The 14,936-nt window shown below is 47.2% G+C and overlaps 1 protein-coding gene across 4 annotated transcripts in view; it reads right to left on the bottom strand.

Annotated features, from left to right (window-relative positions):
* The window catches only part of Sort1 (sortilin 1), an 82,443-nt gene extending 70,643 nt beyond the window's left edge, over positions 1–11,800 (bottom strand). For 2 of the 4 annotated variants that reach the window (XM_057793087.1, XM_057793088.1), the window contains exon 1: positions 11,436–11,800. In XM_057793087.1, coding sequence (XP_057649070.1) covers positions 11,436–11,735 — 300 coding nt within the window. In that variant the 5' untranslated portion in view covers positions 11,736–11,800. The remainder of the gene's footprint in view (positions 1–11,435) is intronic. The other 2 variants (XM_057793090.1, XM_057793091.1) reach the window with 1 other exon arrangement.
* Positions 11,801–14,936: the final 3,136 nt, after the last annotated feature.

Raw genomic sequence — 14,936 nt, 5'->3', positions numbered from 1 at the left:
AGAACAAAGGCGGTGAGCAGCAGAGTTTAAGGTCACTCTAACTGGAATGGAGGATTAACGTAAGCCCAGAAGCTGTGACGTAGGTTAAAGAAACATGCATATAATAAACAAATTTCTTCAGCCTTCTGTTCTAACACCCTGCCAAGCACAGGCCTGAGAAGCACCTGCCTCCTAGTTGATATTACTCTAATCCTCGCTGACACCGTAGGGTGAAAAGCTGCCATGGCCGCCTGGCTGACGGAATGCTAAAAGCCTGTAAGGTTCCTATAGTCACTAATGAACAAACTCAAAGGAAGAGAAGTTATTACTAAACTACAAGCAATCTTTATACAGAATTGTAAGTTACTTCAAACTCACTATACACCTGAAACTATCTTAACCAAACAATGTGTATCTTGTTTGTATTTGATCACGATCCCCTCCATCATCCATAGTTTCAAGAGAGTCAGTTTGAGTGGGGTGTTGGGAGTGGACACAATCAGGATACATTATACACATGTATGCCAAAGAATAAATAAAAATATTTTTAGGGGCTGGAGAGATGGCTCAGTGGTTAAGAGCATTGCCTGCTCTTCCAAAGGTCCTGAGTTCAATTCCCAGCAACCACAAGGTGGCTCACAACCATCTGTAATGAGGTCTGGTGCCCTCTTCTGGCTGCTGACAAACACACAGACAGAATATTGTACACATGTTTGGTACATGGGTGTATATGTGTTTGTGAGTGGGTGCAAATGTGTGTCGCACGCATGTGGAGGCCAGAGGTTGATATCCACTCTCTTTTTTTCTTACTTAGTTTTTATTCATAATTATAAACTTAACTCTGCAATCCAGCTAGACTTGAAGGGGAATGAGGAAAATATGGAACCCAAAGAACTTCAGTGAGAGCAGAGATTACAGGGTACTGCGAGCAGATGGGGCTGAGGTGCTCTCCTGAGCTACAGAAGGAATGGTCTGTTGGGTAAGAAGCCGGCAAGTCAAAAGAATTAGAGTTGTCCACAGTCGGAAATGGTGATCTTCTTGCTGGTCTTGCCATTCCTGGACCCAAAACGCTCCATGGCTTCCACAATGTTCATGCCTTCTTTCACCTTCCCAAAGACCACGTGTTTGCCATCCAGCCACTCAGTCTTGGTGGTGCAGATAAAAAAACTGGGAACCGTTTGTGTTTGGTCCGGCATTTGCCATGGACAAGATGCAAGGACCTGTATGCTTCAGGATGAAGTTCTCATCCTCAAATTTTTCTCTGTAGATAGATCTGCCGCCAGTGCCATGGCGTGTGAAGTCACCACCCTGGCACATGAATCCTGGAATAATCCTGTGAAAGGAAGAACCCTTATATCCAAATCCTTTCTCTCCAGTGCTCAGAGCACAAAAGTTTTCTGCTGTCTTTGGAACTTTGTCTGCAAACAGCTCAAAGGAGACGCGGCCCAAGGGCTCGCCATCAGCCACGATGTTGAAGAACACGGTGGGGTTGACCATGGCTGCAGCAAGCGGCGAGAGGAAACAGCGGCGTTTGCAAAGCCGATATCCACTCTCTTACACACTCTCTCTCCACCTTATTTTCCAAGACAGGGTTTTTCACTGAACTGGAAGCTTGCTTGTCCAAGCAGATGGGCTGGCCAGGAAGCCTCAGGAATCATGTCTTTGCCTGTCCAGTACATCACACCTGGCTTTTCATGTGGGTTCTGGAGATCAAACTCAGGTCCCTGTGCTTGCCTGGAAAGTGTTCTATGGGATGAACTATTTCCCAGTTTATAGATACAATTTGAAAAAAAAATACTTTGAATTCATAGATATGGAATCTAGAGATACGGAGAATCCAATACACATATTTCTTAATACAGACTTGGCTCCTGTGAGTACCCTAAATTCCCCAAGAATACTGTGTATAAGTAAAATGTGTAAGTAAATAGTTAAGCATTTAAGTGGTAATGCATCAGAAGTTTGTAGAGATAACTACAAGACAATAAGAGGGGAGCTGGTCCCAGTGGCATGGGGGAGAGCTAGCCCTGCCCTTAGCCTGCGCCATGCAGGAGAGCTGGTCCCAGTGGCATGGGCACAGAAGAGTTGGGGGGCTGACCAACCAACTCAGTTATGAGGTCCAGATCCAGGGCTTTGAGCTGGCTCACCCCAACATCTACCCCACCAATGAGCTGCTGGAGCTGGGGAAGGGGCCAAGCTGCAGGATCTCTTGTGACACAGCAGGACATCCGAGAAAAGTCTCAGTGAGGGTCCAGTATTGATGGTGTAGCAGAAGCCAGAGGCCTCAAGCCAGACCAATTCGTTGTAATGATCATTCTCAAGTAAAGCCATGACACACTGCACACTGAAGCTTCCACAGCGAGATTTTTTTCCTTGTGGGGGCAGTGTTACAAGGGTGAGGGGGAAATGAGTGGGATTGGGGTGCATGGCATGATTCACAGAAAATCAGTTTTTTAAAAGTATGAAAAAAAGAGATGGATTCACACTAAATCTCAAATTATAACTGTTTAGAAATAGGTATTAGATTTTCTTTTTTAATCAATGAAAAAAAAAAAAACGAGGTTAAGAAAGACTGATGTGTTCATGGTAACCAGTGAAGTCCAAACCCAGGTCTGATACCTGGGATTCTGCACCACAGCCACCTTGAATCATTAACTCAAGTTAAAACTTGATGCAATCACAAAGGTAAGAAACAGAATAACGCTGTAATATATGCTCCTTACATTTTTGCCCATCTTGGCTCATTCCTGCTTGTGCCACCCACACCCAAGCCTGTCAACCAACCCTGCCAAGAGAGGAACGCATCTCTGTCTCATCCAGTTCCTTTTATGCACGTTTCTTGGGAGCTGGGTCGAGGACTGTATTTATCAGGATCATTTAGCTGATAGCTGGGCCCTGTGGAGGCTCTGACAGATCAACACGCTTACTAAGAAATTATACTAGTCACACTTACAGGGCACTTAAAGGTTTCCAAAATACATCCACTTGTGCTTTCTCTTCAAGCCCCATGGTAATTACCAAGTTTTATGCAAAGGGGACTGGAGGCTTAGAAAGACTGCGCACTCGCTGAGGGCAGTGTGACCTCAAGGAGCAGAGAGGGGCTCGCAGCTACACGACGTAGACATGGAGTCTACTGCCTTGCTTTACCTCTCTGATAGATGCACTGATTTAAAACCTGTTTGTGGACTTCCAAATGCAGCGTCACGTTGGGACATCTGGGTTCACTCCCAGCTCTCAGCCAGTGAGCATCGGCTGGCCTCCACAATAGAAGGAAAGCGTGTGACCAGCCAAGGCCCTAACAATCTCTGACTCAACAGGCTGGCCAGCTTCAACAGTAAATGCAAGGGTGGTGGCAAATTAACATACCTAACAATCCAGTCCAGCTGCGGAACACAGGGGCAGCTGGCATTCAACCCTGTCCCAGAGCTCATAAATATTCAAACAAAAGAGATGTGGTCATGGGCATCTAGGTTTCTCACGCTGTGGCTCCACAGCGTGATTTAAGGGTATCCAGCGTTGGGCTGGTGAGATGGTTCAGCAGGTAGAGAGAGGTGATTGTCCTCGGGCAAGTACCTAAGCTTGCACCTTTCTACAAGATGCAGGAAAGAAGAACTCTGATCTTCACATGCTTGCCATCGTGTGTGCGGTCCTGTGTGTGCGTGCACATGCGCACACGCACGTGCGCGCACACACCCACAAATTCAAAAATGATATCTAGAGTCCAAACATGTTCCTTAGAGCCCCTGAACCTCAGGGCCACCCTGCCCTCCATTCATCTCTCTGGCTGGGTACATCCCTTCAGCCCACAGTAATGGGTAGTCTCCGAAAGGGATGCTCTTTCTGGTTCTCCAGGGTCACCTCTGGCTTTTCTAGCTCTGGTCTCAGATCTAGCACTTTCTGGTAAAACACTTTCACGAATGATCTTCCCAAACGCTCTGCCCACACTGCCTGAGCCCCTCTCCTCTTCCCTGAACAGCTGTCAGTTTTACTTCTCAATGTGCTTTCGTGGAAACATTAGTCTTAGCATCATCACTCCAGAGCCGGCCTCCTATCTTCCTGTCTCAGGGCCTGCACAGATCTCTCCACCCTGCCTTCCCAGAGCACTGCTCTGTAGATCCCTGCCTTCCTGCACACCTCTGGGGAGCACTTCTGAACACGAAAATCCGTACAAAGGCATCAATAGTTTAGCTTTGTTAAGACACACCCTCGGGCTCTACTTAGTATATAGTAAGAGGCTCATGCACTGGGCACCTCCTAGTACATTACATTTAATATGATACTTCGATAAAACTTCTGATTTGACCCTCTGAACAATCAGAGTGTGTCTCTCTAGTTTCAAAAACCAAAACCAAAACAAACAACTATGATGGTCAAGAGAAGTAAAGTAATTCTCCATGATCATGGAGTCATGAATGAGGAGTTATGAATGAGAAGAGCCATAACTCAAGCCTGCATATTAAGATACATCTTGGGTATTTTGTATAGAACTAATTGATGTTTTGGGTCCCTCCTGCAAGGAGCAAGCGCCATATAAACATTTGATTAGAGCTGCTTCATCTGAGAATAATTAAACTGAAACTGCCTTTCCTAGTTCAGTCTCTTGGTCCTTAAGGGAGTTGAACCAAGCTTAAAACTGACAGGAGTAACATCAGAGCTTAACACACAGCAAAACCTTAACACAGGAGTGTGTAACATCAGAGCTTAACACACAGCAAAATCTTAACACAGGAGTGTGTAACATCAGAGCTTAACACACAGCAAAACCTTAACACAGGAGTGTGTAACATCAGAGCTCAACACACAGCAAAACCTTAACACTGGAGTGTGTAACATCAGAGCTTAAGACAGAGTAAAATCTTAACACAGGAGTGTAACATCAGAGCTCAACACACAGCAAAAACCTTAACACTGGAGTGTGTAACATCAGAGCTTAAGACAGAGTAAAATCTTAACACAGGAGTGTAACATCAGAGCTCAACACACAGCAAAACCTTAACACTGGAGTGTGTAACATCAGAGCTTAAGACAGAGTAAAATCTTAACACAGGAGTGTAACATCAGAGCTCAACACACAGCAAAACCTTAACTAAAGCCAACACAGGAGGACTAATAGCCAGACTCCCGCCCCATGCACGAGGAACCAAAGCACATTTTCTTCAGAGGACAACAAATCAAGTCAGCTCATCACAATCAAGTTTCCCCACGTGCGTAGGCTTAAAGTGAGTCTACCACATATTTGCAAATACTTATGTTGCTAGAAAGAGGACAAATGGGCAAAAAAACCCTCAAGTTTAGGAGAAAGAAAAAACAGAGCAGAACAAACCCCATGTTTCCCGCTACACAGCTGTTGGACCAGCCGTTTGGACTATTCCAACTAGTAGCTTTTATTAGCATTAAAATTCCCAGGCATCGGGGACAATAAAGTATTACTCCCCCTAAGATAAGAGGCAAAGGCACCCTCCTCTCTTTTGGGAATGCTCACACCTTACTGAAGCAAGTGGCTGAGCACCAGCTCCAGACGTGAACCCCACACTCTGTGCAAGCTCACAGCAAGCTCAACAGCCAACATTTGCCTCCAGATTGGGAATCAAGTAACACCTGTGATCGGAGCCTCTGACCTCTTCTATGTGGATCACAGAATTTTTTTTAAAAATGTTTCTATGATAGTCTAAAACTTGCAACATCATAGATGAGGAATTGGGGGACAGAGACTGAAACACAAAACACAAGATTGTATCACAGAGGGCTTTTTCAGCAGGGTACCACGGGTTCTGTTTTTATAGTGGTTTCTCGAGACTGGATTAAGGATAGAGAAGTATCAGCCCAGCCTTCACCTTATGTTGATATAACACCTATTGAATGCTTTCAACCAAACTAGCTCCAAACTACATTTACTAACCCATTTCTTTCTTTCTCCCCCCCCCCAGACAGGGTTTCTCTGTAACTGTAGCTTTGGAGCCTGTCCTGGAACTAGCTTTTGTAGACCTGACTGGCCTCGAACTCACAGAGATCCGCCTGCCTCTGCCTCCTGAGTGCTGGGATTAAAGGCGTGCGCCACCACCGCCCGGCCTAACCCATTTCTGAGTGTAGCCACCACTGAACAACAACGAAACACCTAGACCAGACACACACAGATTGCTTTGTTCTTCAAGCACCATTACCCCCGAAACCCCCCCACACTGACCCTGAAGCCGCGAAGTGCCATGAACAAGTTCCTACCAAATTTCTAAGCGGAGGGGGCAGAAGACACAAGAGACTTTCTGCTTACCAGAGCAGAGGACCGGAAAGCTGTAGACACTGACAGATGCAGTAGCTATTTCATAAGACTCCTGGAGCCAACACAATATAGCTCTTTCTAGAGGGGGCTACATGTCAAATTGGATGGATTTTCTGCCTCCACATTAGTTCCTCATCATATAAAACAGCTGAGCCTTGTTTCTCCTGCCTCAAAACAAAGCCATTATTTCCTGGATAGCAGAGACCGAGGCGGTGGGAGATTGGACAGGATTCGAGGAGGTGGAGGCAAAAAGTTCTCCAGCTGACGGCCACAAGCGGTGCTAAGCATCGCATGCCATATGGTAACCACACAGGGTGAGAGGTCACCTGTGCTGAAACTGAGGCGCTCAGACATGGCAGTTACCCTCTGGGAGTCCAATGACGGAGCTCAGAAGGACCTGGGAGCAGCCTCCGCGAGCCTGCCGTGAAAAAGCAGAGCGGAATAGCGGAGCAGGGTCTGCCGCTAACATTCCTATAGAAAGAAAAGAGCCTTTAGCCACCTGCCTCGAACTTCTAATTGAAAATTGCAGTTCACAGAGGCAAATATTGGAGTCAGCAGTGAACTTCCCTAACTATTATACCATATACCTTTTGAGCCATTTGTCACACCTGGCTAGCCTTTCACCTTCATGTCAACCAAAGCTCAGACCTTCAGATCAGCCTGAGTGGAAGAGAACTCATCACAGCTGCTGCGGATGGTGCCTCTGGGGATGGTGAGCATCTTGCTAACATCACCCTCAGTTCAGTCTGTATGGGAGAAGGCTCTACCTGAGGCCATGGCTTACTCTGCTCAACCAGAACCAAGAGGGGCAGTAGAATCCCCATGCCTTGACCCAAAACTGAGTGGAAAGGACCTTGGAAAAGTGAGACAAGCCAAGCGGATGCTGGAACATGCCTTTAACCCCAACAGTCGGGAGGTAGAGACAGGCAGATACCTGTGAGTTCGAGGCCTGCCTGGTCTACACAGAGTGAGTTCCAGGACTGGCTCCATAGCTACTGAGAAACCCTGTCTTGAAAAACCAAAATATAAATTTAAAAAGTGAGATAAACTAGAGTTTATCTAGTGGAGAATTGGAAGGTGGGGGTGGGGTGGGGGGCAGAATGGAAACAGGCTAATTCTGGGATAAATGAGGCAGCCAGGAAGTTCTGGGACAGTGAAAGGCGACAACAATCTTCAGATTTTCGGGTATTACAAAGGTCTGGTGATCTCCAACAGGCTGAGGGCAGCAGCTCTCTGAAGGCGCCAACAGACACACTGAGTTCCGTCAGCCCGGACCCAGCCCTGCCAGTGTGGCAAACAAGCACACGCATTCTTCTCAGGGCTGAGGCCGCACAACGGCCTCTCCACAGGGCCTGTTTGCTTAAGGAGCCCGAGGCTTTGATGTCCGGGCAGAAGTTGGGAAGTTCTGTGCAAAGAAGTAGCTCTAGTGGCAGGAGCAGAGGGAGGGCTCCCGGCGGCCCCCGGCCCTAGTAATCACAAGTTTAAGAACTTTTAAGGAAATTATCAAATGTTCTGTACACAGGAATGAGAAGCAAGGAAATTATGTCAGCCTCTGCTGCGACTCGGGCCAAGGCATTTCTACTGTTTCTTTAAGACAGACTTTCATGCCTGCCCTCAAAGGGGTGCTTATGGGGGAATGTTTTGAAGCAACCCAACTTAGCAACCAACATTAATAAAATCCTCTGGGCCTGCTCAGTTTCTCCCATGTACAAAGGTTATATGTGCTGTGAACATTCCAAGCATATAAAGGCAACAGTCGCTTCATACTGACAACAGCGTGCGGCTAAGAGCAAAGGAAGACGACCGAAGCTAAGGAAATCTGTGGGTGACAAAAGCAGCTCGTAACAGAGAGCTAAGAATCCTCTAATACATGTTTGTTTCTCCTAAGTATGCGAGCTTAGCTCCATTTTAATGATTAGGAATGAGACGTGGAGGCTTAAGGAACTTAGGGAAGATAACATAATAACACAGCGAGGATGCAAAGGCAGGCCAGGCTGGTCCAAAGCCCGCCCCCTGGGCTGCAGGGCCTTCCCATGGCATGCCAAACCCTCAGAACGAGATCAGGAAGTACAATTTTTGTAAGATGTAAGTGGTAATCTTCCACCTTTGTTTTCTTGCCATTCTTTTTGCTGTTTCAGTAACTGCCAATATTTATTTCCACTTTCTTCCGAATCTATTGTACTTACTGATAATACCATAAACTAGAAAAAAAGTAATTTTCTGCTCGCTCACATTCCATAGATCGCCAAACCATTAGGACCCCTATGTGAACAACACATGCCATCAAAATAAATACAACGCACTTGAAGCCAGCTTAAAACCAAGATCAAAGAGACAATGAAAGGAAACCTAGGGAGAAACAGGGAGGCTGGGGGGAGAGGACAACCTATTGAGTTTCATGAGTTAAGAAGCCCAAGTCACCGCGGAGGCTGAGAAGCCACACCGCAAAGGCATACACTTTCCTCTGTACATTTCTTAAGATTAAATGCTGGGGGCTGGGAATACAGTTTAGTGGTAGCGCAAGCAGTTCCCTAATATGAGCAAGGCGTGGGATTTAACCTTCAGCAACACCCCCAGCCCATGCAATGGTACAAGTTCTTATAAGCTGAAGGAGCCAGTCCAGAGACCTGCTAAAGCCGTTAGCAGTTGGGCATCGTCACGTCCGAATTACCTCTGTAACTTGGCAGCCCCTCCCCCTCCCATTTCTGGGACTTTGGAATGTATTCACAGACACTCATGACAGGACTGAAAAGAACACCGAGCTGTAGGAAAGGAGAACTAAGAACTTCTGTGTTGTTGTTTGTTTGTTTTGGGGGGGCAGGGAGAGATTGGATCCTTTCACATTATCCAAAAAAAAAAAGACTCCAAAGAACAGCTTCCCACTCCCACAGTCTGAGAACAGACAATGTCTTGACAATAAATAGTAAGTGTTCTGTGACCCTGATGCTTTTACTTCACCCTGTTATAACGGGTCCTCGAACACCAGATCTCTTCAGTCCAGTGCAGCTTGACGTTATCATCTGCATTATAAGACGGAGACTTGGGAAACACAGGAAATGCTTCATAATTCCCAGAAGCTGAGCTTTTGAAAGCCATCTTAATGATTTCTAAGGTGAAGGTGGTTAGCAAAGGCACCACTTAAAAGCAAAAACCAACAACAAAAAAACAGGCATTCAAATTACAGAAAGCATACTCTCCTTAAGAATCATGGAAGAGTAACGACTGGGGTAGGGGAAGGGACTCATTTTAAATAAAGACTGAAGGAAAAAAAAAACTAACAAGCTGTAACTAGATAAAATGAGAGAGAGAAACGTCTTTGCCTATGAACTTCAAAGAAGAGGCTTCTGAACCAGGTTTCTCTGTCTCTTCCTTTGAGGTCGGTATATTATTAATGGCAAAGTCAACCTGGGATTGTTGTGGACCTGAAGATGGGTTGTGCAGCGAGTGGAGAATCTGAAGTGTGGGGTAAGAATGCCGGGTCCGGCTGGTGCAAGGCAGCTGTGGGCCTGGCATAATTTGCATGAAATATCAATGTTGTAAATCCTTTCCCAACACCCCACCTAGAAAGGGAAGTCTACACAATTTTATTTTCCATTAACTAGGAAGATTTGCCAGTATTTACTCCACTCTATCTGCGCCCAGGCAGAACCCCTTAACGACCCTCAGACAGCTTGCTGCTTGGGCCGATCAGCACAGTTTTCCCTGGCTGGAGAATCATGTCACGCTAACAAGTATAGATCTCAAAAGAAAGTCCAAGGGAACGCTGAAGCTCCAGAGATCCTGATGGAATGCAAGCAAAGACAGGACAGATACCGAATACCAGCCACCCACTCCTACCTCGTGTACAATTTCTCTTTGAAAAAAAGGAAAAGAGATAACAGAGAAAACACATTGAACTGAAAATGCCTTTCCCATGTGTGGGTTGCAACAATTGTTAATTTTAGAAAAATAGAGGTAAGGTAAACGCCCTGGCTGTGCTGAAACCAAGACTTTCCTAACAGTTTCTCAATGCAGCAATGTGTCAAGGTTCGGATATTTGTACCCAAAAAAACAGAAGCAACACAACTTCTTGGAACATCTTGACCAAGAGCAGGCCTAAGACACAGTCTCTGCTGTATGTTTTATAGTTATTAAGATCCAGGAAATGAAAGCGCGGTCCTGATCAGGGTTCAACACTCGGTTAGAGGTCAGCTTTGAAGGAGTTAGGAAGATCAGAGGACCGACCGCAGGTCACACACAAAAGCCAATACCAGTACTTCTGCAGAGTCTCATCGTGGGTCCACTTACAAGGAAATATGGCACTCGGAGCCTATTTTCACAATGGGTTTGGAGTAAAGAAGTTCAGAGAGCCCGGGGTGCGTGGGAAAGAGTGGGGTGACAGGTTATAACCCCGACTCTTGTTTGGGACAGTTGGCAACTCTGTGAGGTCATCAGATGGATCTTCCGGATAATTCTGGTCCGTCCTGCAACTGCTTCTAATCTAGGTCCTAGAGGCCCTGTTGTGTTTTTTGGGCTCTACACACAGGATTTTGGTTTTTGGTTCGGGAAGCCTCTCAAGGTCATTTTGGGTCAGGTCAGAGGGTTCTGCGCTTGCATCCTGAGAAAACATCTTGAACCATTTTTTGAGGAGTAGCAGAGATGTCATTTTATGGCTGGGTTTCAATGTCATCGTCATTTACATGCGCGTTCCTTTAACTATGGAAACACAAGCCGTGACCTAACAACTGCTGTGGGATTTCTGGACGCCAACCTCGCCACCCCCGAAAGTACCGACCCTGAAGAGGGGCACACCTCTGCTTCTGGGTAGCCCAACTTCTCCTGCAATCACTCAAGGGGTAATTATGCCTCCAGCTTCCTGGTAGGTAACAGCGTTGGTGAACCCGATGTTCTTGATTCGGGGTGGGGGCTGGGGGCAAACGGGGCTGACCAGGAGATTCTGACAACTTAAGAAGCAGAAGCAAAGAATGTGACGAGTGAAAGTCTCGGATTGCCTCGGCTGTGACGACACACAGCCCGGCGGGCCGCAGCCACCCCGACCCGCGCCGCCCCCGCGCCCCGTCGCCCTCCGCAGCCGGGGTCTCGGCGCCAGCCTCTTAGCGTGCAGCGGGGAGGCCGCCGGGGGCCGCAGACAGGGAGGGGCGGCCCCACTGTGGGGGTCTCCCGGGCCCCGCGCGCTCACCTGGTGCGTGTTGTTGGTCAGCTTGGCGACGAAGTCCGGGAGATGGCCGCAGCCCTGGTCCTCGGCGGGCGCGCCGCGGCGCCAACGGCCAGCGCGGGGGACGGGGCCCCCGGGCGCGGCGGCGCGCAGCCCCCAGCTCACCCCGACCGGCCCGGCCCAGCGCAGCAGAGGCGGCGCGGGAGGCGGCGGTGCGTCCAGCCGGTCCTGGCCGACGGCGGCCGGCGGCAGCAGCTGCAGGAGCAAGAGGAGGCCGAGGGGCCAGCGCGAGAGGCCGTCCGCAGCTCTCCGGGGCCGCTCCATCGCCGCCGAATGCAGACGCCGCTGACACCTGCCACCCGGCGCGCCCGCCCACCCCCGCCGGCGCTGCGCCACACCCCCGAGCCCGGCCCGGCGCTGCTTGGATACGCGCAGCCGGGCCTCTCCGCCCCCATAGGCTGGCCGCCTGTCCTTCTTCCCCGGCCCACTCCTCATTGGCTCGCGTCGCCTCCAGCTTCGGGGGTCCTGGATTCGGATGCCAAGATGCGGGACTGATTGGCTGGAACGTGGCAGGGACGGCTGAGGTCATTCCCCACCGTCGCTCGGCGTCTGCGGGCTGGGGGCCCGGAGTTGGCCTGGGGGCTTCCCCCCTCCCCCGACTCGGCCCCCGAGTTCGCAGCTCCTCCCGAGACCCTCTGGTTAGGATTGAGTCACGTTGCCTTCTCTCCCCGCCCCCGCCCCCTGAAATGCTCCTCAAAATTCTGTCGAGGGAAACTGCGTCTGGAAAAGTCAGGGAATTCCTGAACTCCTCTCAGCTGGAAAAGGGGCTCCGACGTAAACTGGTACATCAGGATTTTAACCCGGCCCTCTGGCTCGCCCATTGTCTGCTGAAGGAGCCAAGAAGGTGAACGCGAAAATCCTATGGAGGCAAATGAACATCATTACACCCGTGACTCATGCAAGCCGCAAAAGTCTTTCCAACACGTTTGGCCTCAGTCACCTTCCTCGTCTGCGTGGAGGTAGTCCAGAAACGGAATTACTTATTACTTATTGGCTTCCCTGGACTTGGAAATGTAGGTAACTTTGCCATCAAGTGTAGATAAACTGGAAGAGAGTTGCCTAAAAGCCAATATATATATATGATCATTTCAATACAGGCACATTGTGATTTTAGTTAAAATAAAATACCCTTAATCCTGTAGTGAGTGCAGCGCACCAGTTCCTTTTCAGAATATGATGCCTCCTAAATTAGTACCCGACCTCCAGTAAGTAAACCCTCCACTGTTCCCCACGCCGCAGAAGCTGTGCACACAGCTTCCAGAACATGCACTGCTGGTAAAACCAGTTCTAAACCCTTAGCTTCACCTCTTCCCAACGTCTCAAGCTGTTTAGTAGGAACACACAAAGCCAGACAAAAAGATACAAAGTGCAAAATCTACACCAGAAAAGAAGCAAACGGGAAGTTACTTTTAACTTTAAAGAAACAGTAAATCCAAATGAGAGTTTTGCTGTACAGAGAAATGGTACCACCCAACTCCAGCATGTCCTTCAAAGTACTGGTTTATTTTTTGCAAACAAAACTATTTACATTATTTAGGGTTTTTTCCCTCCCCAAAACCAGAGTAAGAAATGTGAAGCCTTTGAATGCTGAGCAGGATGGCAAATCAACAGAAAAAGTCCTCCAGCTTCTGAGCTACAGAACAAGATGAAAAATGAATCTTTCTGTAAATATAAACATCACATTATTTTTTAAAGTACGGCTTATGTTTAATTCGTGCCAACTATGGATTAGGTCACAAGGCAGCCTGTTCCAGTAGCATGTGATCAGTTACGGAGGGGAGAAAAGGGGCTACAAAGGAATATTTCTTTGTTTGGGTGACGAAGATGAATGGTCTATTGTCTTACCATGGGGAAAGAACGCTAACTCAACAGTGCCACCTGCTGGAGAAACTACCAAATCCATCTTTTAGCTATTTGGTGCAATAAAACAGGTTTTTTGTTTGTCGGTTTATTGGAGGAGGGACTGTGTCTTGTTTTTGAAGCCCAAGGTGGCTTCAAATCTTTGATTCTCCTTCCTCAGCCTCCTACATTGTGAGACTTCGGGCATGTGCTACATACCACTCCTGGATCAACCTTCATTTTTTATTTTTTTATTTTTTTTTGGTTTTTCGAGACAGGGTTTCTCTGTGGTATGTTGCTTTTAGTTATGTACCTAACAGTGTGCTGGATTTCCTCAAATTGTTGATGTGTAATTTACCCATGCACCGAATTTTTTATTATTATTATTTTGCAACAAGGTGAATTAAACTCAGGATCTTGCCCATATTGGGCAAGTGCTCCACCTCTGAGGTAGAAAATACTACACATGAGATCTTTCTTTCCCTTCATGTATGTCTGTGAATGTTGGATCCCCTGGAACTGGAGTTACAGATAGTTGTGAGCTGCTATGTGGGTGCTGAGAATTGAACCCAGATCCTCTGGGAGAGCAGTCAGTGCTTTTAACCACTGAGCCATCTCTCCAGCTCTGAGATCTTTCTTTATTCCCAGAAGTATGTAAATTTTACAAACATGTAAAGCTTCCCAGCACCCGCATGGTAGTTCATACCCATCCAGGGTATTGGAACTAAAAACTATGCTTTTCACAAATATATTTGTAGCAAAGGTATTAATAGGCAATTATCACAACACCATTCCCTTCCACAGTAAGGCCATTTCTTGGAGACAAGTAACCTTAACGTTAAGAAAATGAAATGGCTTTCTCTTTAAACAATGCAGTGTTAGAGCTGCTATGGCATTTACTCTTAGTTACAAAGTGCAGACACGCGCCTTGGGAATGGAAGAACTGTAAGCTGGGAGAGCTACGGTTTTCCCTTAGCTTCTTTTCCTCTGTATACTTACGATTGATGCATCTCACCTCTTCAAAACAACACATCCATTTCCACTTCTGCATTAATCTAGTGTTAAAAAGAAATTACTGGGACTGGAGCAATGGCTCAGCAGTTAAGACCACTTGCTGCTCTTTCTGAAGACCCAGGCTTAGATCTCAGCACCCACATGGTAGCTCACAACCACCTGTAACTCCAGTTCTAGGGGATCCAATGCCCTCTTCAGGCCTTTTTAGGCTGCTCACAGGACTCAGGCTCACGTGTGCACATGCACACACATGAAAGGGGATTACTGTCTCTTTTCCTACTAGATGTAATTTTCGTAGACCGTATGGAGACCACAGATGGCATTTTCACAGCTATATCGCCAGTGCATTACTTAACATACAGTAGACAGCTTCCTCAAAAATTTCTTAAATGACTAAGTTGAGGGGCTGGAGAGAGCTCAACAGTTAAGACCACTGGCTGCTTTTCCAGAGGACCCGAGTTCAATTTCCAGCACCCTGTTCCAGTTCCAGGGGATCTAACACCTTCACATACAATTAATTTAATTATTTTTAAAAATCAAAAAATGACTACGTTGATACGGGATTTTAAAAAATATTCTTTATTAATTGAATTGATTCATTTAACATCCATA

Source organism: Chionomys nivalis, chromosome 18, assembly GCF_950005125.1.
Source record: "Chionomys nivalis chromosome 18, mChiNiv1.1, whole genome shotgun sequence".
NCBI lineage: Eukaryota > Metazoa > Chordata > Mammalia > Rodentia > Cricetidae > Chionomys > Chionomys nivalis.
Note: the sequence above shows the minus strand (reverse complement) of the source record. Positions and strands in the feature narration are given on the sequence as shown.